Genomic DNA, 26,471 nt, shown 5'->3' with positions numbered 1-26,471 from the left:
GAAAGAGCAGATGGTCAGGCCTCCAGCAAACTGTGTTTACTCTTCGTTGGAGCACATGCCCTGCGAGCCTCCCTGTCTAAAGGCGTAGCTGCTGAAGAGCCACGGCAGACTCCGTGGTGGCCACTCGTCTGGCTTGTGCACGTCACATCTCCAGACAGACTGTTAAGCGTTCAGCTCGCCTGGGTCAGTGGCTAATGAAACACTTAGTCACCCTCCACTGAGGATGAACAGCTTCCATGCTGTAGCAGGCAAGCTCTGATAATCAGAGTATTTATCATATGCTGTGCCATCAGATACTTATCTATGTGTCCTATGAGCAAAAAATATATAAAATACATAAAAATTGTCAGTAGGTTTATAAGAAACATCCCATTCATGTATCAGGTGCCAGGGAAAAAAAAAGACTCGTTACATTATTTCACGCTTTATCTAGTCTCCTCGGATTCCACTCCTCAGTTCCTGCCTGTTTACATGTTTACTTGCTACAATGTCTAAACCTTGCTAGCACAAACTCCAGTTTGGTGCTAGAGTTGGGCCAGTTTTGCACACTGGTTTGTTTGTCAGCACAAACTCCCATCACAGGAGTGGTTATGCAGGGATCAGCTCTCACAACCACATGGGACTGGCACAGTGAATTTGTACTTCTCATTGTTGCCCCAGCCAGCCATGTTTTACAGTGAGCACACTCTTCTGTGGCCATGGTGAATATTTCCACTGTCACCTTTAACAAATGGACATATTAAAACACAGAGAACTATGTGACTCGCCAGTGGTCATACAGGAGAGCACTGGAGAGACAAGAGAAAATGCAGGATTTAAACACTCAGAGACATGCCTTAGCCACTTTCCAAGGCTGCTTTACTACAGCATACGCCCCTGTGTGCAGTCACCCCCACAAAGCAGCACATAACAGCTAATTTGGTGGCATAACCCTGGTATTTTTCAGGAGCTGGCCCAAGAATAGGATACACAGAGAACTTATGTAATTCCCTTCTGTTAGTGTTGCTGGAAAGCATGTAAACAGTCTTGCTGGTTACTCACCAATGCTCTTACCTGTGCCATATCATCCAAACAGTTGAAAATATACTTTCTTGCTTCCTTCGACTTAATCCCCGTCTCTGCCTCATGATCATCTGGCGTCTGCTCAAAACAGGACACGGGCATTGACCAACACTGCCCTGCAACCAGCTGCAGATTATGTGCCACTTCCCATTTGTGCCTCATCGTGTCCTCATCAGAGACCATTGTGCCTCTCTTGCCTGACGAGACACCATTTACACGATCTCTGCCACAGTTATGTGACATCTTTTACACAAGGTGATTTATCTCTTCTCTTTCACTTCTGAGGGCCCTCCCAGCTGTGGTGGATCTCTTACATCCATCCCAGTGTGAGTTTCAGCATCCCATCCCAGCCAGAAGCTCACTGGCCTCTCTCCTTGGGGACAGCATGCAGCCAAACACGCTGGCACAGGACACTAAGGGCTCACTAGAGGTTTTGACTGTAGAATTAAAATGCTTGCCTTTTTTTTCCCCCCAAATGAGTTAGATATTAGAGCAATGTCTTCCCACTACACAACAACTCATTGACTACTGAGAGGGAGATTTCCAGGTCAGTTCTGGACCTAAATTTCCTACATTGCCATGCCAAGCAGGTGTATCATGGGCTCCAGATTTTGGGGATGGCGGTTTTACCTTGGGCAGTACTCCCCCTATGTCTGTGCCGCACTGCAAAAAGCAGAAACTTAGGCTGTGAAACTTAGGCTCTCCTCACTTCCAGCCAACAACCGCAAGGTAAAAGAAACACGGAAACATCTTCCTACCTTCAGCCTCCACAAGGGATATGGTGAGTCTGTATCCCTGTTGAAAAACCTCGTAGTCTTTGTCCCTGCACTTAACAAATACTCTGCTGGTAAGCCCTGCGTCTGTGAAATGTAGCGAATCTGTAAGAGAAGGATAAGAGGTCACTGTTTGTCCTGTGAAGATCTCTGGAGGTCTTCCTTGAAGGAGTGCAGGAGGCATTTGAAACAAAAACCAGAAGATGTAGCACATAAATATACTTCACCCAAAAAACCTCAGTGCAAGGAATGAGAGGAAGAGAATTTCTGTATGGAATTCCCTTTGTTTATCACATACATCACTGGAAACTCACCCTTACAGTGCACTCCCACAAGGCCTAAGGATGAAAAGAGGAAAGTTCCAAAGTGTTTAGAGGTCAAAGAGAAGGACCCATAGAGCTATTTCAATGGGATGTCTCAACACTTTGCACCTTTTTATGTCACCCTCTCCTCTCCAGGAAGTAATTTCAACAATTTGATATTTGCTCTCTAACTTTTGCTGGTTTTCTTCCACCTGAGCACACAGCCTGTCCTAGGAGCAGTCTGAAGTTCCAACCAGAGGATTATGAAGTGACTGCCTTTGAACCGAGGTGAAATATACACTCAAACCAACTGACGCCCTCATGGTATGGAAAGTACTTGTCTCTACCGACTACATGACGTTATTTGGGTTGCATCCACAAGCATGACCTCATTGGCACCCACACAGCTAAAAGATACTCTATTTGTGTTTCCAGGATCTCAAACTTTTAATTATTTATAAAGGAGAAAGGGTCTGTGATTACACCACTGAAGACCGATGTCATGCACGCCTGGGGTGCCACACAAAACCTTAACCGTGGCACCTCCTGACTCCTGAAAGGCTTTGTTCTGCAAAATTGCTGCAAACTCTGCAAAACTACTAAAACCAGTCACCTACTCTAGAAAATTCTAGGGAAGAATGGAAAGTGTTTTTGAGAGAAGAAACAGAGGATAAAAACATTAAATAAATAAAGGCATGAAAAGCAGCCGTGGTTTCAATCACTTCCAAGCACTCAGGCCCCAGTTCACTGTGCATGGCTTCCTCAGCTCTGCAGCTCTTTAGGTCCTTCAGAGCTCACACCTCTGAGAGGCACCAGGATCCTGCCTGCAGCCCAGTGCCAGTGCTGCAGCCAGGGGCTAGGATCAGCCCCTATTCCTTTCCCAGTTGCCCAGGAGCTCTCGTCATACTTTACCAGAGGAAGCTTTGTGCTGGGCAGTTAAACTGGCCAGTAAGGTATGGTGATTTCTTTTTCAGCTGTGTGTTTTATGGCTTTTGGGGTGCAACAGGGAAGAGAATGAAATCTACTCTTCATGCTTGGTATGTGATTTTCAAACGCTTGTAAGTTTCTCAGCTACATCTGATTTCCTTTAGAGTCACTAATAGCCCTGCTCTTTGCTGCGAGTTATTTCCCCTGCCAAATTTTACCTTTAGAGCTCTGATTAAAAAAATACAAGTTTCAAAAGAAAAGTCAAGAAAACATTTCAGTATGTGAAAAACTTATTTATTATCCTGCCTTTTTTTTTTCTATTTTAAAAATTTATTTCCTGAAAGAAAAAAGACTCTTTTCAGGCTGCAATTGCAGACAGCTAAGATCAGTCTGAAGAATACTATGGGAATGTAAAGTATCCTACAGCCCTAGCTCTAGCTGCTGCTGCATTATCGGTTTTAGGACTAAAAGGGCGTAAAAGCCTATAGGGAAAAAAGGGACGACAGCTTATATTAACTGGAAACCTACATCAATGCCAACATTCTCCTTCTTGTCATTGCTTTTAATATGCACTCTCATAAAAGGGGTTATGAAATGCAGCCGAGTTCATGCAGTTTCTTCTAACAAATAAGCCTTTATACAGCACTTGCTGTTACAGCAGAGAACGGGTGCCTGCTCTGCTCACTGAGGAGAGACATGTACAGAGCTCTCCAGTCAATGGCAGCGTTGACTCTTGATTGAGATTTCACTCAGGCGGTCAGGTCTTAAAAGCCAGCGTATCAAGCTGCACACTGGTTACCTGGAATAAGTACCCCAGATGCATAATGACAAGGTTGACTTGGGAGAGCAAGAAACACACATCCGTCATTAGCAAAAGCGAAAAAGTTGGCATCTGTTCACTCTGACAAGAGAAGGGAAAAAGATGTGTGCACTTACCAGCACCCAGGGCAATATCCACACCCACCTGATCGTACTCCGAAGCTCCTGGGTACAAGGGCCAGCCCAAGAACAGCTCTGCAATGACACATCCCAATGACCACATATCGATTGCTTCACAAAAGGGTAAACCGAGGATGATTTCAGGGGCTCTGTGAAGGAAGAGGTCAGAAAACATCAGCAAGGGGAGCAGAGCCACTCGGCTAGCGTAGGGCAGCTGGTGCCCATCGTGACACTCGTGGAGCTGCTGCCAACAAGTGTCACTGCTCTGACAGAGCTGAGGGACACCCTGGTCACTGGCACAGTGCCTGCTAACCAAACATTAGTTGGTGAATATTTATCCTTGCAGAAGAGTCCTGTGGCCGTATATAGCCAAGAGACAGCCCTACGTTTTGCAGTGTTCTGTAAAGCAGAGAACTACCACTGCTTTCATCCAGCAAGTGGGACTATGAAGGCACCCAATCAAGGCCCCCACTGGAGGCTCTCAGGCTCAGCTCGCTGTCCTGTGGAGAACCATGCAGATCCCCTGCAGTGAAGCATCCTCTGTTCACACAGCTCCGTGGGTTCACAAACAGCCAGACATTAAATAATCATTACAGGACTGGTATAAAAGGATTACTGACTTTTTAAACAAATGGCTGTAACAATAAAATAGAGAAATAATGTAATTAGATCTATTAGACCTAAGCCTTTTCCTCAGGAGGAAGTAGCCAAGAAGCCTTCCTTTCCCAGTCTGTCCCAAGCACCTGATTAGATTTCCTTTTCCCTTTCAGCCCAAAGAGCCAAAATGCACCAGCACTCTGGCTATGCATTTATTGCCAGCTCCAGGAGATGCCACCAAAGCACCTCTGCTCCCTCCCCTTCCAGGGGGAACCTGTCCCACTGCCTTGGGGTGGTTGGAATCCTTCTCCACTGATGCTGGAAAGGTCTTTACGATGAGGTGAGACGAGATGAATCCTGACCTATGTGCCCCAAACACATAGGCATTTCAAAAACTTCTGTGTGAAAGAACCAAAAGTATTTTTCAAATACTGAAAACCTTATACACACAAACGCCTTCCTTACTCTTCCCACCTCTGCCTAGATGTCCATATGCAGTTATGTGACACAGTTCTTATTTACACAAGGACCTCCTACAGCTTCTTTCCTGTTCTTCTTGCAACACTTCTAAAGCCCCAGCTTCTGGTTTCAGGTGATGTAAAGCAGAAAGAATAACTTACTCTCCCACACTCCTCTAAAGAAAAAAAAAAGCAGAAGACAGATAAAAGAAAAAACATTGCTTTAAAACTTTCATCATTTCAAATATAGCCTTGGGATTTCTCAGGCCCTCATGCATATTTTGGGAATGCCTGGAGTTGGCTATTGAGCAAATCAAGTGCCACCATGCAAAGCTCGAAATAGGACCCATGGTTCCCAGTTTCCCATCTGTCATCAGGATAAGATCTGACACTAGTGAGATCATACTAAGGATTACCAATTGCAGTGGAAAGTATTATGTTTTAATCACGCCATTACACAGTCATGTCAAGACAAGTCTTTAGCCAAGAAACCAAGCAAAATAATAATTTTTTTCCAAAGAAGCAAAGGCCCTGTAGCAAGAATCCATGCCCCATCTTCAGTCCACAAACTTCCCCAGTTTTGGGTGGACTTGTAATGACGAAAGTCCCAAACTATCTCTTCTCAAACCAGCAATGCAGAATGTAAAAATTACAATAAATTCTGGGATTTTTAAGTTAGAATTTTTTGTGTCATTTCCACAAAAAAACAAGTCAGAAACTTAAAAAGTGGCTACCTTAGCCCTTCTAGCTTCATCTGTGCTTGCCATTGCCATACCCTACTGTTCTCTAGTCTACTGTGACAAACTTTTTATTCTAACAGCAGTCTCTCCTCATGAACAAGGGGTTAATTTTCCTCTTTTCCTCCCTATTCCGTCATCCCATCATCCCTGTCATCCCTACACACTACTCGACACCTAGACAAAATGCAGAGAGAAAAAGACAGCTATGGTGACCTGAATCTCATTACTATGTAAATCCTGCATTCAAAGCCATCTGCCTCTCCCTGTCTGCCTTCCACATTGTGAACGAAATGTCCCTGGTCACTAATGAGAGCTCAGCCACGCATCGCCTGAACTTCAAATCCCTCCCACTAATTCAAGTGGAGGGGTGGACTATAGGGATATTCCCAACATGATTTTGTGAGGAAAACTCCCTGTTCATAAAAATCACTTGCACTGCTGTCATATGCAGCACACACCTCCTTCGCTCTCTCCTCACACTTATGCTGCCAACACCTTCAGACCCCTGAAAGAAGGGATGACCTAGAATTTGAGGTTCCAAAATCTCTAATTTTTTTTTTTTTTTTTCTCCTCAGTCTTTGGCTGTCCAGTGGGTTTTCCTTAAAGCTCCACTTTCGGGAGTGCAGCAATTAGGAGAGAATTTCTTTTTTACATGCGGAAGAAGCTTTCCATCTCTGCTATTGGGAAGAAAAGCACAAACCAATGTCCCTATTATTTAAACACATAAAATGCAACTAAACAGAACACCATTCATTCTATGAACTCTCCACATTGTGAACGAAATGTCCCTGGTCACTAATGAGAGCTCAGCCACGCATCGCCTGAACTTCAAATCCCTCCCACTAATTCAAGTGGAGGGGTGGACTATAGGGATATTCCCAACATGATTTTGTGAGGAAAACTCCCTGTTCATAAAAATCACTTGCACTGCTGTCATATGCAGCACACACCTCCTTCGCTCTCTCCTCACACTTATGCTGCCAACACCTTCAGACCCCTGAAAGAAGGGATGACCTAGAATTTGAGGTTCCAAAATCTCTAATTTTTTTTTTTTTTTTCTCCTCAGTCTTTGGCTGTCCAGTGGGTTTTCCTTAAAGCTCCACTTTCGGGAGTGCAGCAATTAGGAGAGAATTTCTTTTTTACATGCGGAAGAAGCTTTCCATCTCTGCTATTGGGAAGAAAAGCACAAACCAATGTCCCTATTATTTAAACACATAAAATGCAACTAAACAGAACACCATTCATTCTATGAACTCTAACACTGGTGAGAATGCCTGTGAGAAGGGGCTAGATCGAGGTGATATGGTGCCCTATGTACACCAAAGCCAGCACTCGCTGGGGTTTTCTCCCAGCCTTCACATCATAATTGTGATTTTGCCATGGCGAGGGAGTGGCCCTAAGACAAAAAGATCTTGTTAACTTAATTAAGCAGTCATTAAGACACCTCAAGAACAACAGGTAGTGGACACCACACAGGCTTCCAGATTTTCAGCCAGCAGATACCTCCTGTTTGCTGTGTGAAAGAGGGAGCTGGAGTCATCAGGAGCAGTGCTCTGCCTGCTTGAGATGGCCAATGCCAAGCATTTTGGGGCAGGATGCTATGAGCTCTGCAACGAAATAACCTGTCCGCTGATAAAGTATCTTTGAACTTCTTCTGTGGTGGATATTGTTCTTTATGCTCAGTTATGGATGCATACATCCTTCTGCACATAATATCTAACATGTGCAACTCCTCTCTTAACATAAGCATGTCATTTTTTTAAGACAAGGTGAGATCTTAATTTCCATCACATGTTGCGGCACAGAGTTCCACAGGCAACCTTCTGCTTTCAATAACATCTTAACTCAGCTGTTTAAAGCTTGATTTTCCTTCATCAGGTTTGAATTTGTCACCTCTCACTTCATGTTCATATAGATTGGTCTAGAGGTGAAGATGGAAGTGACTGAATCACCTGCCCTTTAACATAAGTTATTTTTGTATCTCTGCCCTGTTCTCCCATGTCTGCAGCAGCTTCTGGCTTCTCAGTGTACCATCCCATGGATGTTTCAATCCACTTCCACTGCCTGACCCTACAACTCCTCTTCCTGACATGACGGCTTGGAGACAGGCTGAACAGACCTAGAAAGAGTTAAACACAAGGATATTCCCCAGACTTATTTTCCACTATTTGCAGAATGCTTTTGCGTTGCAGTCTTCCCTAAGCTTAATATTTTGTTTGCTTTTGGAGTGACACGAGGCATTTCGGCAGATGTTTTATCTGGGAGATCCTCTGAGACATACAGTCCTTTCTCCAGAGAAGCTGCAGTTAATTTAGGACATAGAATTATGCAGAAATAGTTCATTTTTGTCTTCCGATGTTTACTGCCTTTCAGTACTGCACTGATCTGGCATAATATTTTCTGTAATCTAGATCAAGTCCTTTAAATGCTCCTCACTCTTTTCTGCAGCCTAACCTAAGCAAGTCTGTGATATCTGCATGCTTGAACACTTTGCTACTGGTCCAGCAGTTTTTACAGCTAATTAATACATTAAATAACTCTGGTCCTAAAATGTGCATGCAGTCCACAACTGACCCTTGTCTCCCTAAAAGCATTCAGATTTAACTCAGCAATTAAAATGGTGTAATTCTTTTTCCCAAAGGGAAAGAAAACAGTTTCCATGTCTTAACCAGTTCTTGTGTGGGATTTCTCCATTCTGCAGCTGCTAACACTATGTAACAAGGGAAGATGCCCTATTAAAGTGTGCGCATCCGAGTACTGCAATCATAAATCGGAAGGACGATTCACACGGCAGCAGATCCTCCTGAACAGCACCGAGATCTTCAGCAGATCTCTCCATGGCTGAACAGGGAATTATTTTCTGTACTAACAATACAGGTTTTTTAACACAGGCTCACCAAACTTTTCGATTGTGGTGAGGATCTTGTCTGACAGCACACAATGGAGCCAGCTGCCAGATACCTCAAGACGTGCAAGAACATCCCCATTTCCCGCTCTCCGCCCATTTCTTGGCTGTGCATCTGCAACACTCTTGGCACAGTAATTCCTGCCTCCAGTTCAAGACACACAGAAGGAAAACAGAAAACTTTGCCCTCCTGTCCTTCCTCTCCCACGAGCTACCCTCGATGTCTTCCAACAAAAGGCACTCCCCTCCTGCATGCACAGGCACAACCTGTTCTACAGCTCACACAGATCTCACCAGCATAGACCAAGGGTTTAGAAACCACTTGCCACCAGCCTGGGAAAGACTGAAGAGCCCTGCCAAGAGCCTCTGTCTCCAGGATAAAAGCAGCCATCCCATCCCCACTTCCCACATCTCCTACCCCTTTCTGACCAAATTACTTGCCTGGACAGCGAAGTGTGACCTGCTCCTCAGCTCAGCAGTGGGTCCAGTCAGTCCCCCATCCTTTGCAGCCCAGCTTGAGTGTGCCTGTGTACACCACAGAGCTGCTGGTGACGGTGCCCCAGGGCGCCAGGGTCCCCGTGCTGGCAGCACCCGCAGGTCCCCAGAGGCACAAGTGCCATCTCATCATTTGCTTGCACCACACACACGACCCCGTCCTGCTTTCAGGCCTGCTGCTGGCAGAGTATTTACTTTAGCAACCCTGCTTTGTGGCAGGGTAATTTCATTGTCTGGTGTTTCTGTCAGGAAAATTAATTACCAGTCTAGCTCGCTGGCTTTTTCACCCACACATCACAGGACATTAAAAACAAATGCCAAAAAAATTAATTTCCACAGACTGGGATTCAGAGAGCTGGGCTCTTTCTGAATTTTAAAACTTCCCTGCAAACTGCCCTCCTCAGGGATAATTTACCACCCCTGGTAGGGTCCCATGGCCAAGCGTGATAGTCTCAGCAGAGTCCTTCATGGACAAGTATACATATCAGACAAAAATATAACTCAAAACTTGATACTTGCTGGCATGCTGAGCAGAGAGTGCTCCTGCTCCAGAAGAAGGTTGGGGCCAGCTGCAGGCAGTGCAGACAGACCTACAGTGAAGATGCCTCTGAGCTGGTACACACAGCTCCTGTCTTGCTCTACCTGCTCGTCTCACCTGCTAAAGCCTGAATTCCTGGAAGCAGGAGATTGCACATCTCCGCTCAGAACACCCTGGGCAGAGGCAGAGAGGCAGGAGCTGAGCTCCTCTGCCAGAGCAGGGATGCACTGACCAGCTGCATGCCCAGGGCTTCACCCCACTCAGGGCTTGTGCTCTCCTAGGCACCAAGATACCACTTGTGAGGACGAAGAGCTGCATCCTGTGTGTCTTACAAAGGGGTTTTTATTCAAGTGATGGAGCTTTATCCTCCTCTCAGATGAACCCTTTCTTTGGCATCTTTATGGACTCCTTCTCATACCTGCTCACTTGTATTTTGTGGCGGTGTCCACCTTTTACTGCCATGTACTGTAGAATGTAGAGTACCCTTAACTCTTAGGTAATGGAGGTGGAATGCACACAGAATCTTTTTTTTGTTCCTCTGTACCTCTCAGACTCCAAATCATTTCTTAAATGAAGGGATGTAAAAGGAGACAGGCCCATATTCTGGAAGTAAAAGGTTACAGTTGCTATTTCCCTCACCCCTCCACCTCTCCACTCACACCAACACCCGGAAGGGATGCAGACATCAAATATGGATGACCCTCAGACTAAGGCCATCCTCTGCTCCAGGGCTGGGCATCAGCAGACTTTGTGTCTGTGATAAAGGCAGCCACCATGGCCAGAGCTTAACATCCCTACAAGCACCAACAGCTCCTGCTTGCTCACTCCCCATCCCATGCAGCTCCGGGCCCCACTTGTGTCACTCAGCAGGGAAATGCTGGGCTCATCCTCCCTGCTGGCCTCACGGCAGGACTCGTGCATTTCTCCTGCATCCCTGAGCAAGGGACAGCCCTGGGAGTCAAGACTCACTCCAGACTATGCAGGCACATCATGCCTTTCAGATTCCAGCATCAAGTTCCAACCATGGAGAGGCCAGTCAGCACAGGATTATTCCTGAGGGAGGGAAAGGACCCCTGAGGAATGCCACCCAATTGGTCACAGTATACTGTCTGCCCACAAAGATGTGTTGGTTTGAGTGATAAGGAAGGACAGTGCCTCCAGAGGACCTTCTAGCAGGCTCTGTATTTCACAGGTCAAACACAGGTACACCTGGTTTCTGGGAAGGACTGTGGGTGTAGCCAGAGCCATTTTCAGGGCTGCCAGACCACCTGTACAACCAGCACTAGAGGGGAGCTCCAACACTGCACTGCTCACATTGCCCTTGCCCATCCCTCAGGATTAGTCTGCAACACTTCAAAAAATATCTGAATCAACTCAAAGGACTGGAAGCTGGATCCACTCAGCCCTCGGTGATGGTTTATGTTACAGGACATAAATATATACTGGAGGCTGGTAACCAGTGAGGTACCGCAGGGGTTTATCCAGGAGAGCCATGGTGTCCATGACAGCAGTCTGCTCCTCCACCTGACACATGGAGAAAATGGTGCCAGGCTCTTCCCTCAGATCGGTAGCAGAAGGCAGAGATGACAGACAAACTGAAACAGGAGAGGATCCCTCTGGGAATGGGGAAAACACCTCCACGGTGTGGATAAATGAACCACCAGCACAGGCTGCCCTGAGGGACTCTGCCGTTGCTATCCTTGAAGGCTTTTAAGGCCCAGCAAAACAAAGTCCTGATCTTGATCTCATGACAGACCCTACCTTGACTATCAGGTGGGACTAAGTGACCTCCCAAGGCCCCCTGTCATCTGAACTTCTCTAACTCTGTAAGGTCCAGTAACCATACAATTCTCAATAGGAAGGTCACCACAATTCTCCTACACACAGGCAAAATCCTACACAGCTGGGAGTGTCTCAGGTGGTACAGGCGCAGGTCCCAGGGTGTTTTAATCAAGTGTACATACACACAGTTCTGTCTTTTAAAAACAGAGAGCAAGTTACACAACAATTACTTCTGAACTTGACTGGTGTAATTATCAACCGAGTCTCGTGAGCCTCTCACTGCTAGCCAAGGGTATTTAATAGCAAATAAATCATAGAAGCAGACTAGACTACCCACCCCTGGACACTGCTCATGTTCCACCAGGGTGCTGACTGGGAAGGATGAAAATACTCCAGAGGACGGTGTCAGAGGTGGACCAGGCTAACCTGGAGCTCAGGGAAGTCACCCACTCCCTCTCTGCCCTGATCCTGGGCCATCCAAGCAATGCCTGTGTCACTCCTGGCAAGCTTTCAGCTAGCCTGTCTCAGAGACCTCCCATGGTGGAGCATCCATAAACTCTGCTGTGCCCCAAAGGACCTCACCCCTTGTAATTTTAAGGAATAATACAGCTGTGCATAGCTAACTTTATGTCGTGCTTAATTACAACTTGTTGTCAATCTGGCATCTATGTAATACATATGGAAAAACATAATTTAATGCATCTCACTTGACTTTGCCTATACCTGGCTTTCTGCCAGGCTGCACCTCCTCCCTCTCCTCACTCTGCCTTGGCCTCAACACATACTCAGTACCTATAACCTTGTCTCTTTTCCTCTCTTGCTCACTGTGTCAGTCTCTTTTTTCCACTCCATCTTTTCTGCTCTCTTCCCACACTTAATATGGACAGCCCCCACAGGAACCCCCTAGCCCTGTGAAGGGGGTGCACACCCCGCACCTGGAAACTCAACCCATGCTGCCATGGGTTTGAATCCATCTTTAAAACTGGCGAGTCACACAGCCACATCTCAGGCACTCCAATAGGATCCCCCTGCTCGCTGCCACCATCCACAAGGCTCTTGGAAAAAGCAATTTCCATAGGTTAATCCTGGAAGACTTTCAAGTAAACCACACTTACATATCAAGCACTTGCCATCCCTATGCACCTTTCTTGGGATTAAGAAAGCTGGATTCAGCCATGAACAAAGCCTGGGTTTGAATGGGGAGGGAGGGGTCCCTGCTGGGAGGCTCTGCACCTCTCTGCTCTCCTATATACATTGCACATACACACTTCATTTAGGTTAGGGCCTTAAAGAAAACCTCCTGCTCTCTTCAGCAAGAGCATGTGAGCAAATAAATGACTGAAGCCCAGAGCTGGAGAAGGCAGTGCAGCTGTTTGTGGAAGCAAGACAAAAGATTTAGAAACACTTGCTTTTTTTCCCCCCTCTCCCATGTCAGGCTGTTTACAGAAACCAAGGGATGAAATTTTGCAGACAAAACCACTGAGAGCAGCCTGTCAGTCTCGAAGGGAAGGAGAAAGGGAGGGAGAGGGAGAGGGAGGGGAGCGTAGGCTTCTTTCAGGATTATGGATCATTGCTAAATTGCTCTATCAATTATTAAACCCATCACTCAAAGCGCAGTAACCAAAATATAGCAGATAAAGCCTTTCTCATCCACTCTCTACCAGCTGCTCTCCTCCTCCTAAAGCCAGAGGGGAATGAAAATTCCCATAGTTTATATTTTATAAAGATCATTTTCCCTGTGCCTTGAAAATAAAAGATTTTCTGGACAAGGTACAGTAGAACCGAGCCCGCGGCGGGAAGATATTAAAGGAGGAATTGCCCTTTTGACTAACAGACCCAAGGAATAAAACAAAATCTCTCCAATCAATATGATTTCTTAACATTGACAGGTTAAAACATTTGTCTGTGACTAAATGAAGAGGCAGGCCTCAGCCATCAATAGCTGTTAGTTGCTGTTTGCTCTTTGCCACTGCTGCTGAACAGATCTGAAATCAACAGCAGGGTGGGCACGGTCCCAGGAAAGGACAGGACAAAGGGGCACGAGGCACCTGGTCTGGCCAGTGGCTCTGTGGAGAAGGAAACTGCAACCATGCATCCAGGGTGGGACAGGAAGCCCTGGGTGAGCAGTGCTGAGAAAGAAACACACAGGGAGGACGATTGTGACCTGACATCCAGCTGGAAAGGCTTCCACGTGACTACCAGGGTCTGGATGGGCGTTAGTTTTTAGCAGCACCATATGCACTTGCTGGAAGCATTTACCATACGCACCATCTGAAGCAAATACATGCCTGAGTCCTGGCAAGGGCCTGGCTGCAACTCAGGTAAAACAGGCACTGAAGTGTTTTACTGAACCTGAATCCCCTAGCAAGTCCTTGCCATGATTGAGCTGGAAATCATAAAAGGCAAAAAAATGCTATTAAACCAAATAATGAAAAAGAAAGCCAGGCCTTGGGTTTGACCAAGAGCCTGCTAAGCTTGTCCCAGGCAAGCATCTTTGTACATCCCTGGAGGAAGCCCTACTGGACTGACCACAATCATACTCACCTCTTTGGAATCAGAAATGCAGGACTCCATAAACTCGAGAGGAGGTGCACAACAGGGAGCACCAGGACCATCGCCCCGGGGGTCGGCAGCTCCACACTGAGCCAGAAGCACAGAGGCGCGCACAGGGGGTGATGCAATAACAGCTACATTCAGCACAGAGTGACCTCTGGTTGTTCTCCCCAACAAAGGGCCATGCATGGGGGGAGGGCTGGGGCTTTCCCAGGTTATGGAAGAAATCAGAGAATAGAAAAATCATAATTTGAACACAAAAGCCCTATCCATGCCAGGCAGTGAATGGATGAGCCGCAACGTATTGGGTGCAGCAATCCCCTGAAGGAGGCATCTGATCAAGAGGGGAAGAATGCCAATTATGTGCTCCCATTCATGCCACTGCAATGAGAGCATAATTCTGACTCTGCTTTCTGACCCGCAATATGCAATTTATGCAAATCCAAGCTGTTCTCGCTTCCCTCAGAGCCAAGTGTCCACCAATGCCAGAGCTGGCTCTAACTTTTTGTTTTCCTTTTCAAATCTATTGTTTTCACTGCTGAATATTTAAGACCTTTTGTTGTAGCTGTTGCATTTCTTTGGAAATGAAATAATAATTGAAAAAATCCCACAGCACACAGAAACAAACAAAAGTTGACTTCTCTCTCCAGCCATTCTGCCAAGCTCAGTTCCATCCCAACCCCTTATCATTCCAGCCCAGAGCCTTGCCACATATTGGCCAAGTGAAGCTTGTGTGTGATCTGCAACGATCCTGACACTTTTGTTCACAGCAAATACTGAAAGTTGCACCAAGCTGTATAGTGGTTTTATAGGATTAGCCCAAATACTGAGCCAACTGACGATATAAGGCTCCAAACCATTTCTATCCCTGGCAAACACGGATACGAACCAGACTCAGGCCATGATCCTAAGATTGGCTTCACAGAACAAGTAGCAGGTCTGAGGCTAAAAATATCAAATTACTGCAGCCTTCCTTTATTTTTTTTTTCCTTTTTTTAATCATGTCTACTGGCTGCCTTTTTTTTTTTTATAATTAGAAAAAGACAAAGACAAAAATAAAGTACTTATCCTGCCTGCTCCTTGGAGAAAGGAGCATTGCCCTTTACTTATCTCTGAAGAGCCACACAGATTTAATATTATTATTAGCCGCAACTATTTGTATTTCTGTAGCACACAGAAGTCCCGGCAGAGCCCAGAGCCTCACAATGCTAGATGCTAAAACACGCCGTGCTAAGGGACTGTGTCTGCTCCAGAGAATGGATGATCTAAGACGATGTGTGGTGACAGGGGAACAGATTGGTGGAGCAGTTCGCCCAAGATCATACAGTGAGAGCACAGCAAAGCCAAGAAAAGAAGCGGGGTCCTTGTGAACAGCGTGCCCTATCTATCAGACCACGTCTTCTACTTTCTTATACCAGGGAACAACAACAGTAATACACGGATTTGAAGGGTCCTTCAAAAGAGAGGGGTATTACTGAGGTAAGGCAGATTTTAGGTCAAAATGACCTGTAGATGTCACCCAGCAAGACAGCAGCCATGCTGGGAACAGCTCATGAAATCCAAGGCCCACTTTTAAGCCCTGCCTGGTGACTCACAACACCCTGCCTACGCTCTGAGGACCTGCTTGGTCCACACAAAAGTTCAAGGAAAAGCCTGGGAATGTGTGCTCATCTGCACATGGAGATACACATGGCAGGGAACAGCAGGGACACCTCGGAGCTGCCCCAGTTGTTTTTTTTTCAGAGAGTCAAAAATTTCCACTTCCAACTCAAGTCCTACTTGAGTCAGCACAGCCGGCAGAGCAGGTGACAACAGCCCCCTGTACAAGCAGCGGGGCACAGCACAGATTGCAGAAACACAAACCCACTCTGAATTTAATCTATTTTTATTACATTTATATTAGGGCTAACATCTGGAAGTGTTAAGTAGAGCCCTACTGTACTGCAAAAAAATGTAAGAAAACAGTCCTTGCACTAAAAAACTTGCAACCTAATTTGGGATCCCTCATCACCCTGGAAATAAAAGCTCTGGGACTTGCTGCTCAGCATCTGCTAAGACAGGACTGCAACCAAGCCTGAACAAAACGCAATCCCTGACCCACTGGGGTGACCACTATGAGTCTACATCCTGCAGCTACCATATTTTAGGGCCAAAGACTGCAATTGCTCCCTTGTCCAGAGATGGAAGAGGGCCCTTGTAGCTGTAGCAGAGGAACAGCTCTGACTTTACCTGTTAATGCCACACATCTTAGTGGAGCTGGACAGAAAACCAGGATACAAGCAAGAACACAAGTGTGGTGTGCAAATAGTCCCAAAGGAACCATGGTGCTTGCGGGAAGAACGGCACCACTTCAGAAGAAAGACTTTTAAAACAAAGTCTTCTGCAAAGTTAAGTTCATTCTTTATTTAAAACCATCATATGGAAAATTCAATTGTTCTCTAATGCGTCTCTGTACCAAACCAGGAGCCTAAATTCCATCATTAAAGTGTGAAGCTGATGAATTTAAATCTATAGTAAGTGCAAATTTCAACACAATTTTAAGTAAGGAGTCGCTCCCAACACCTTCATAACATGTCAACACATAGTCATATATCTGTTTCTGGGACTCTTCAAATGTCTCCTTTTACTGTTTCATTTTTTTCTTGCCAAAACAAATTCTTAAAGCTATCCCAATGTTCTGAAAAAATATAAACATTTTCCGCATGTTAAAATCTAAGGTGGCCATGACGGAAATTTTAGAGAGACAAATTTTGCAGGGGAAAAAAAAAAATCATACAGAAGAAGCTTTTTGCTATACACAATGGGAATCTGAACTGATTCCCATCTGATTAATTTTAACTTCTAATTTGTCCTTGGATCACACTGCAGTACGGATGTCATTTTTTAATTTCACTGTTTTGTAAGTAGCCAGTACTGTCCTTGTAAAGGGCGAAGAAATCCCCATATATCAGGAACGCTTTTGGCTGAGAGGAAGTTAGTAATTACTCCAGAGAAATAAATACAACAATCAAAAGTACTTCCCAGGACATGAAGGCATAGATCCACCCTTTCTTGAAAGAAGGGGCTGTCTTACATATACATTCCTATCTTCAATTATCATGACTGCCTGTAACCATTTAGCTCTCTGTTAAGTCAACTGCAGGGTTCAAGAACATTTCCTGGCATTCTTCACATTTTTTTTACATGTTGCAATTTTATCTGGTGTGTATCATATGCTTCCCCCCAAAATGCCTGAACCGAATGCTCTTCCTCCTCACAGAGGAGTTTGGGCTTCGTAAACTTGACTGCAGCTCTCAGAAACCTCATCACGTGAGAGCTGCGTTAGAAATCAGTGAAAACAGAGCAGGTTTGGCTTTGAGAGGTAAAACCACTGTACGCTCAAGCAGCAGGGGATGCAAATGGACCAACGCCTCCCCTTAAAGACATCTTCATCCAGTTCTAAGCCTGTGAATTTACTGCCCCAATGTCTCGGAGCTTCCCTGTGCCTCCATCCAAAAATCTTAGGGTACGTTTCGTTAGCTTTACTGCACCCTTCCACAGCTCTATCCGTGCAGCTCACCCGACACCCATTTCAGGTGAGGAAAGCTGTCATTTTGGTTTAACTGGGGCTTTGACAGAGCTGGTGCCCACACTGGGCAGGAGCCTCCAGCTGGATGGGGGCAGAATAGAAGGGCCCTGCATGAGGGGCAGCTCACTGCCCACCTGTGATTTACTACCAGCACAACGCACTATTTAGGGTGTAATAATAAGGTGGTACACGGGTGCTTTACCAACAAACAAGATGGGGAAGGGAATAACTGTATTTCCCCTGTTGTTCTAAGGGGAGGTTCACCAAAAGGTTAGCGAGAAAACAATGCAGGCCCATCGATCACCGGGACAGCTACCCTAGAAAGGTTACCCCGTGTTCCTGCCTCATTTTTCACATCTATAATTACCCTGCCGCTTCTCCTCGCATCCCACCCATCGCCTGGCAGCAAATGCCAACCACCACTGCTTTATTAATTATGTATTTTGCTCACGCCCATTGTCGCCGCCCCCCAAGATGCTACAGTGGCTGCAGGATTAAGCAGTACGACTTCTGTGATCTCCGCAGGGTGGCGTGGCCAGGGAAAAGGAGCTTGAGGGCTTTCCTGTTTTTCCTTCACCAGACAGGGGAAGCTACCAGCTCCATACCCCATTGAGGTGGGATGGAGGTGGGAGGGAAGCAGCTCTTTACATCTGCCCTGCGAGAGAGAGAAGCAATGTAGGGGCATATGAGGGAAGACTGCTTCCATTCATGAAGGGCTCAGATTTCTCTTGGATCTTCATCCAACTGAAACAAAATGCCAATATTGCTGAACATACTTAGCACCTCCTAAAGTGCAATCCTACTCTGAACAGTGCCTGCCTAAAAACAGCAACGCCGGGCACCTTGTTTACTGTGTCTTCCTGATGCCCGATTGGAATGTCTCAGTTTAAAAGGAAAAAGAGGAAAAAAAGAGTAATTTTTCTATCTACCAGCCCAGCAAACCCAACCACAGCTTCAAGAACCACTCTGGATTCATTTCTTGCATATTTATGCACACAGACACGAGCAGCCAAATTAAGAGTTATGCAGAGATGGGCAGGGGAAGTGCAAGGCAATGATTTGAAGACAACAAATTTGCAGGGAACTCGATATGTTTCTACTCAAAGTACAGCATCACGTTTCTGATTCAGGGGAGCCTGAGGTTTTTTTTTTTTTGCTTTGAGGAAACCTAAAATAGCCTCCTTTGAGAACATGCATTCTGTAATCACCACTTCATCCTTCTGCAGTATTTCTGGATCCAGGCTTTTAAGTTGTAGAATAATAGTAAATATGCATAAAATAGGGAAAACTTCTGCTTGATTGAGAAGTATTTTCTGTTCTTCCTTTTATTCTATCCCACCAGAAACTACAATTAATTTATGCTCTAGCAATACTAAAATAATTATTTTCTAATTGTAACCATATCTACAATAGAAGTCAGGATTGATGGAAAATGGAATAGAAAAAAAAATTGCTGACAAAAGCAAGAAGACTGCATGACAAAAGCTCGCACAACACAGAGTTGCATGTGTGTCTTGTTTTGGGCCCCAGAGAAGTTCACACCCATTGAATGGTAATGAAAAGAGAAACACCACCCTGGAAAAGCTAGTAGGAGTAGACTCAAGAGGAAATTAAATAAAGAATTTCTCTTGAGAAAAAAACCTAGAGTGAAAGCTTTTGCAGTCTTTGACGCTGTTGAGCTTGGAGATGCACACTTTAGGATCCTGACAGCAAAGTGTGCATCACTGCTTGTGAAAGCACAAGTAGGATCCAGAAAAACCAAGAAGGTACAGTACTCCTTCACACTGCCAAGAAAAACCAAAAGCATGGCACCTGCCGACCTGCTGCCCTTTGAGGCTAATTCACTGTGTCAAATGTGCTCCACAACACATCCCTGAGACTGGAGGTGATCCAGGCACTCTGCCAGACTTTGTTGATGGCTGAAAGCAAGGGAAAACCCACCAGAAGCACTGGCTTTTTGCACTGATGCCCATCCTGCACACAGAGAAGGCATGGGTGGCTCCTGACCAGAAGTCAGAGTTACCATCAGCAGAAAACCTCTATCACAGAGCTTACTTGAATGCAAGAGAGTGAAAGCCACCTACACTCTCCATCCACACCCCTTGTGCTGACTTCTACAGTCAGGCCTGGTTTATAGTGATCTTCTTTCTTCCAGTGGAGAGGGACAGTGTTAGTGCAGTGCTCACCACTCCCTGAATCCCTAAGGCAATGCTGATTTGTCATGTGAGTGTGAGGACTGACACTGTGCCCATGTATGGTTTGCTGGACTAAGAGGGGAGAGAGCCCTCAAGAGTGACCAGGAGATACCTAAAGCTTCTGGTTTTGACACTGCCTGTGAGATCCTCAGGGACATCAGGAGAAGAAAAGGAAATGCCTTTATTGTGTTTTCAGGGCAATTTATGAGAAAATGTTTCTATCTCATGCATGATCAATTTTAAAAAATCTAAAATTCAACGATGGGAATTTTGTTGCTCTCCTCATTAAGCCCATTTACAGTTCTTTCAGGTCAATGGTTTAGCCATGAGCTGGGGCATATGTGCTTGGGAACATCTCTTGGTTGTTTCTTTGAATTCCATTGTTTAACTACTTGTTACAGAAACAAAGAACAATCAACAGCATGGTACAGAGCCACATGCTCTGGAGTGGAGCAGCAGTCACAGACCCTTCAGAATTGAGATGGGTCTTCTGAGGATCCATCTCACTCACTTTTAGAAAAATCCCTGCTTTCCCACTTTTCCTTGAAGCAGCAAGCTAGATGAGGGAAGGATTAATTAGCTGATGTTTCTAAAGCTCTTTGAAGATGAAAAGTGTTATTTTTATTTTCAGGTCTCACCAAATGAAAAAAAAAATCAAAAAAGAAAAGGCCAGAGAAAAACTTCTGCTGTTTCCTACAGAGAGAGGTCTCAGGACTGAGCTCCTGTACAGAGACACTCCTCCAACATCATGTATTAACTGGCAAGCCAACACCACAGCCCTACCTCTGGGCCATGCATTAACAGGGGCTCTGCCTATAACAGGCCCAGCTGCCTATTTTCATGGAACATGTAGGACTCAATACCACTGAGACCTCTCTCCCTGCATCAAATTTGCTGAATTTGTTCACCAGATTCAAAAGCTAAGGGGAACACAGCAGCAGTGTGATCACACACACCTCGTTTCCTTAGAAAAGCAGACTAAAAGCAAATGAGGAAGGCCCTTGCATACAGATGCAGAGTGTCCAGTTGCTCAGAACCCTGGTGGGCTAGTTTTCCTGAAGTGTAAATCACAGAAATGATTTATCTTTCTTAAACACTGTGTACCTCCTGTTGGAATTTCTGTACATCTCTATTCTTTTTTTTCTCCTCTTTGGCATCACGAGGATGCACTCAAGCAGCAGAATGGGGAGAACTAGGATCCCCTGGCAGCTGGAGAGCAACAAGAAGCTTACAGGTAGGGTGCCCTGCCCCAGGAAGACAAAAATAGCAAGAAGATAGACAGGATTGCAATGTATTAGCCAAGCTGTGCTTAACACCCAAGACAAGGACGACTATGAGCTGTTACAGGTCAGGCCTGAAATGAGCTGGAAACCAAGAAGGGAAAGATTGCCCCGTGCAGCCCATTTACAGCTCCTTCAATTCCATGATCTCATCAAAATCTCACCACCACCAAATATAAACAGGATGCTTGCTTGGAGTTATCCTGTTAGGTAACACTGAATATTCATCTCACTGATACCTAAGGTCCAGCACCAGATATATTCATTCCCCCTGACCAGGCAGGGCTGGCAGCATCTGTCCTGAGCCTGCTTTCACCAGAATTCCTCTCCCTGCTCTCAGCTCAGCAAGGCACAATGCGCAAGAGCTGAGAGGTCCTGCAGAAAAACAGCCATCTGGTGAAGGGGCAGGAAGAACCAGTTAAAAACAGAGTAGCTCCACCATATGGAGAAAATAATTCAGTTGGGCAGTGTAGGAAGAAGCAAACCCTATTATAATAATTGTGTTGCCAAGTGATGTTGCAGACTTGTTTTTCCCCTCACGGCTTCTGAACTGATTAAGAACAGCTTCCCCCATAATATGGCACAATCCCCACAGAAAGATCACACTGTTCCCCCAAGTGACTTGTGGGAACACCAGGTTAGTACCAAAATGTCCACAGCATGAACTGAGCATGGAGACAGGAGCATTGCACCCCCTTACCACCTTGCCTACCCTTCCATTCTGAGTTAAAACACCAAGACTTTGGGATAAGCCAGCCTGGTTCAGCTGGACAGCATCCCGAGGAAAGCTGACTCTGACTTAGCACAGTAGGTAATTACACTAGTGACAAGCCAGGTTTGGAAAACTTCTGGCCCACCAAACCCAAAGACAGGTAATGTAAAACCTGCTTGGGGCTAAGGCACCTCTGTTCCTACACATGGGAATTCTGGTCCCCCTGTAATCACCCATGTATTCAGAACAGAGGAACTTAATAAAGCCCTGGTAATGAACAGGTCCTTCTACAACAGCTCCCCTTCTTCTCCAGGCTGTTGATATAAAGGTACCGGGTGTGGCAGCTCCAGAAGTACTCCTTCCCCTGCAGACTGAAGGTGACTCCTGCCTAGAGATCACACTAATCCCCCTCACAAGAGCCATTACTACTTGGGCTCCTAGAGTCCTGCAATCAGATTAGCATCACTAAGAGCTAACTATGTGCAAACACTGAGTTTCCAATGTCCCTCCCTGTCTCTTCTGGTCACAGCGGCACACCCCTGCTGGGAATCCATCGGGCAAGGGATCCACCTCCGCTGCTGCTCCCTGCCCACTCTCCATGCTGCCCCAGCCAGCCGGGCAAGGTGAAGTGATGGCACCATCTCCTCGGTTAGCACACGCTGCTGCTGAGCCCGGCACACCAGGCAAAACAGCTGCCCAGGCCAGGCTGACTCTGGGGCAAGGACAGATCTGGATGCCAACCATAGCCACCACACTTTTTCCTTTGTTTCCAGCCCCCACCCCCTTTCCTCTTTCTCCCTCCTCATCCATTCCCAGGCTGTGGCTTTCTACTGCATTTTTTTCCAGAGACATGCATGCTTGTAACAGAGATTTCCTTGCATGAGCTGCCTTGCAGCTTCCATCCAAAATGGACAAACCCACTCGTGTCTCCAAGGGCATGGAAGACAGAGAGGGAAACACAGCCTCTTGCTGCAGGCATCTTTCCCAAGAAAGCAAAATCCCAGTCTGAGGCCAGTTAACGTATTAGTCATTAATTCTGGATAAAAGGAAACGTATTTGCATGGCCCTGCTTAGACAAGACTGAAATCTTAACATGCCCCTCCCCCTTCCCTGCTCTCCTTTAATACCTTATTAATATTATACGGCAGCACAAGCCAACATGCAAATAGAGCTCTATGCAAATACAGCTCAACGCAAAGACAGCTGCACTTGGTTCAGTGTGTTACTGCAACTCCAGGGGAATAGCCAGGGGAAAAATAAATCATACAGATGATAGAGAAAGCATGTCTTAGCTTCCAAATTTCCAGGGAGAAAGCCATGTGTGCACGTCTGTAAGGGCAGAGTTTACCAAGTTTCATCAAGGAGATAAGGTAGTTAATACTTTGCTTAATTAGAGGCTGCAAGGTTCTCTTTGGGATGCTGAGAGGCTTGCCCTCTTAAATATCTAAGGCTCTGTCTTGCAAAACCTAACTCTAAAGTGGACTTAAAAGTACAACTCTGCTCACTTAAAGGAATAGTCAGCTTTCCTGTACATTATTTCTCTGTTTATTATTTCACATCAGATATACTTAGTTTCTAGACAGAAGCCTTGTTACAGGTTTTCCCCAAAGCACAGGCCTGCAAACAGAAACCCTGAATTTGAAAGTCAATCACTTCCATTCCTTCCCTAGCACTGCTACCAACATTGCATTAATTGCTGCTGGCAATCAACAGGTCCCCAGGTGTAACACTGACGAGGGGCAGATGTATTTCAACAGAGAGTGTTGAAGAGAACGAACAGAATGAAAATTTAACTTTGACACATTTGTTGTCTGGCCCCTTGGAGCAGGATCTAGATCAAGGGCGCTCTCAGAGCTGCTGATAACTACCATAGCTGCCTGCAAGCAGAATGAAGTTCCATTTGACTCTAGCTGTGAGAAGCAGGCCAGCAGGTCAGCCCTTAGGGTGCAGGTGGTATCAGAAAGACTCAAGCATTTTGCATTTCCATGAAGACAGCTGTTGGATTTTCAGAAACTTTAATATACCCAGGTAAGGCAAGTGCAATTTATTAATCCCACTTAATGGCTGGGAAGACAAAGAGATGTAGCAGAAAAATAATTACAAGTTCACAGAAGCAAACAAGGAAACAACTTCCTTTGTCCCAACCTTGTATGTTAGCCAAAAGATCATCTTTGGATACAAGTGCCAAGTTTAGGAGTAATGCACATCACTGCAATTGGTGACCTTGCATTTAGAAGTATTTCTCAGCTGTAAAGGACAGCTGAGAATGCATTAAGGTCACTTGGAGCACTTTTTGAGAACAAGCAGTCCAAGGAATGTGATTTTTGTTGAAGAACTATTTGGAAATGAGGTTCCCGGCTGGAAAGTTCATCTGCTAGAAATGGCAAAGGAACGAGGGCATCTGTCTTGCCCAATAAATACTGAAACAACACATCCCTGCTCCTAGCATAAGAACTGTGAGTCTCCAAGGAGCTGGAGTTCAGGAAAGAACTGAGCAGAACACCTTGCATCCTTTACTGGCATCTCTTCCAGCTGACACCACTTCATCAGTGAGCCTGAAGGAAGGGCTTGTAGAAGTTATCCCCACATGCTTCTTCCAGGCACTGGGTTTTAGATTTTTTGCAAATACCAACTTCAAAATGAGAGAGAGAAGAAGGTTACAAAGCAATATAACAACTGAAATCTTGGCAAAGCAACATCCTGTCTCTGGTGATCATTGATTCAAGCCCAGGATGTGTTACTTTGCTGTTAACTGTACTCCATACTATTATGCCACATACTGCTTTTTATTACAGATAACCCTGTAGATCCATACCTGCTCCATGGGCAAGGCTTGTATTTGGAAATATAGGGTGGCATGTAGCAACACATCAGAAAGGGGATCAACAGTGTTATTTTTTTTAAATTTCAGTGGAATCAGTCTTTTAGCATTTTTCCTTCTTTATGTAACTGGGAAAGGGCTGGGGTGAGAAGGATCCCACACAGAAAAAGAGCTGGCTTGCAATGCAGAAGAATGAAAGCACTGCTAAGAAAATGAGAAGACAGCTGGCTGCCACAAAGGGTGCCAGACCTCGTGTCTAAAATTAAAGAATCTCATGTTCTGAGGTAAGCACCTAGTCTCACCCTTAAGTAGAAAATTAAAAAGCAAGAACCAGAGAACACCATATTATCACTGGTGCCCAGTGATAATATAAACCTTATACAAGCTGGGATCCAGACTGAACCCTACACATGTTGGTAGTACCTGACAGGCTTTATTATTCAGTGGCTTGTTTCAAGGCCTGAATGAATAGAAATCAAAAAATGCCTGGTCAACGGCCAAGAGCTGGACCCCCCTCACAAAGAACAGTCACTTCTGGTAGCACAGCTGGGCAGCCCTAGGAAGGCCAAAGCCAAGTGAGTCATAAGGTCAGCTTAGCCCTTTACCTAGATGTGATCTCTCCAGGCCAGGCAAGATAAAATAGAGAACAGGCATTTTACCCCTGCTCCAACACTGGTAATGCTACCACACTTCTCACTTCTCACCTTCCCTGTCTCCTTCCCCAGCAGGAGCTTAACTGTTCTGTATTGGAGAGAGACATCCTGATTAACAAAGATGAGTAACAAAGAAGGTACCAACACAGGCAACTCCTGTACAGCTCTAGTCAGACGTCAAGAGTACCACCTGCGGACCTGGAGTCTCACCTCCATGCAAGGCTCGGGGAAGCACAGGCCCAGCCTGGCTGCTGTGGAGGCTGTGGTTTCCACATACATCTCCTCCTGGTGGCACTGCTGTTTTAACCAGTCTCTGCCCCAAACCCCAGACTGTCCTGCTGCTTATGACAAGCTGGTACAAATTCTCAGCAGATCACGGGCAGGAGGACCAGCTCCGACGCACCACGGAGGTAAGATGGGGAGGGAGGCAGCAGTGCTTAGGCAGCTGCTGTCACCAAAGGGCAGGTTTGTGAGCATGCCCCAAGAAGACAACTTGGTGAGCTCAGGACCAAGCTATCACACACAGGTATGTAAAAATCAAGCCAGAGCAACAAGCAGAGTGATGGAGATCAAAGTGGGGGAACACATCACCGGCCCACGGCTCATTTCTCCTACGCTCCCGGCACCGTGGTCTTTCAGGTGGTGCTTGGTGGTTTGGACATTAATCACAGATGAAGGGTATTCTCTCTCTCATGAAAGCAGAAACCCCCCAGAAGGCAGCCTGCCAGAGCAGGCTATGATTCACCCAGCATTCAGAGGAGGGACTGGCAGAGGCACACACCTCATAAGGGATCACAGACTTTGTGCTGTCCCCTGTCCTCACCCGTGGAGCCGCCAGGGAGGTGAGCTTGGCTTTTCATATTAGCGCACAGTAAATTAAATCTCTTTCTTTTTAGAAGGAAGGGGGAAATTGCATCACCTCCCCAGTTTCCCAGCACTTGAATCTTGAATGTGTTTCCCACCAACAGCACAAATAACGCGTTTCATGTTCAAAAGGCAAAGAACAGCAGTGTGAAGGAAATGGAAAATTTACCACTCCTGATCAGGTAACAAATATGGGAGAAAAACATCCCTGTTGGGAGAAAAATCTCTTATGCTTTACCAAACTCTTACCAGATTGTTTCTGTTTACCAAAAAAAAAAAAAAAAAAAAAATCACCTGTCATTGATGT

General features: G+C 45.7%; 1 protein-coding gene across 1 annotated transcript in view; it reads right to left on the bottom strand.

The window, feature by feature from the left end:
• The window catches only part of HIPK2 (homeodomain interacting protein kinase 2), an 86,044-nt gene that overhangs the window by 29,954 nt on the left and 29,619 nt on the right, over positions 1–26,471 (bottom strand). The window contains exons 2-4 of the mRNA XM_017739962.1: positions 4,029–4,152; positions 1,821–1,940; positions 1,054–1,140 (exon numbers count right to left, since the gene is read on the bottom strand). Of these exons, the coding sequence (XP_017595451.1) occupies positions 1,054–1,140; positions 1,821–1,940; positions 4,029–4,152 (331 nt within the window). The remainder of the gene's footprint in view (positions 1–1,053; positions 1,141–1,820; positions 1,941–4,028; positions 4,153–26,471) is intronic.

The sequence above is a fragment of the Corvus brachyrhynchos genome, unplaced genomic scaffold, assembly GCF_000691975.1.
Source record: "Corvus brachyrhynchos isolate BGI_N302 unplaced genomic scaffold, ASM69197v1 scaffold27, whole genome shotgun sequence".
Classification (NCBI taxonomy): Eukaryota; Metazoa; Chordata; class Aves; order Passeriformes; family Corvidae; genus Corvus; species Corvus brachyrhynchos.
The sequence above is the reverse complement of the archived record's forward strand: the minus strand, read 5'-3'. Positions and strand labels throughout refer to the sequence as shown.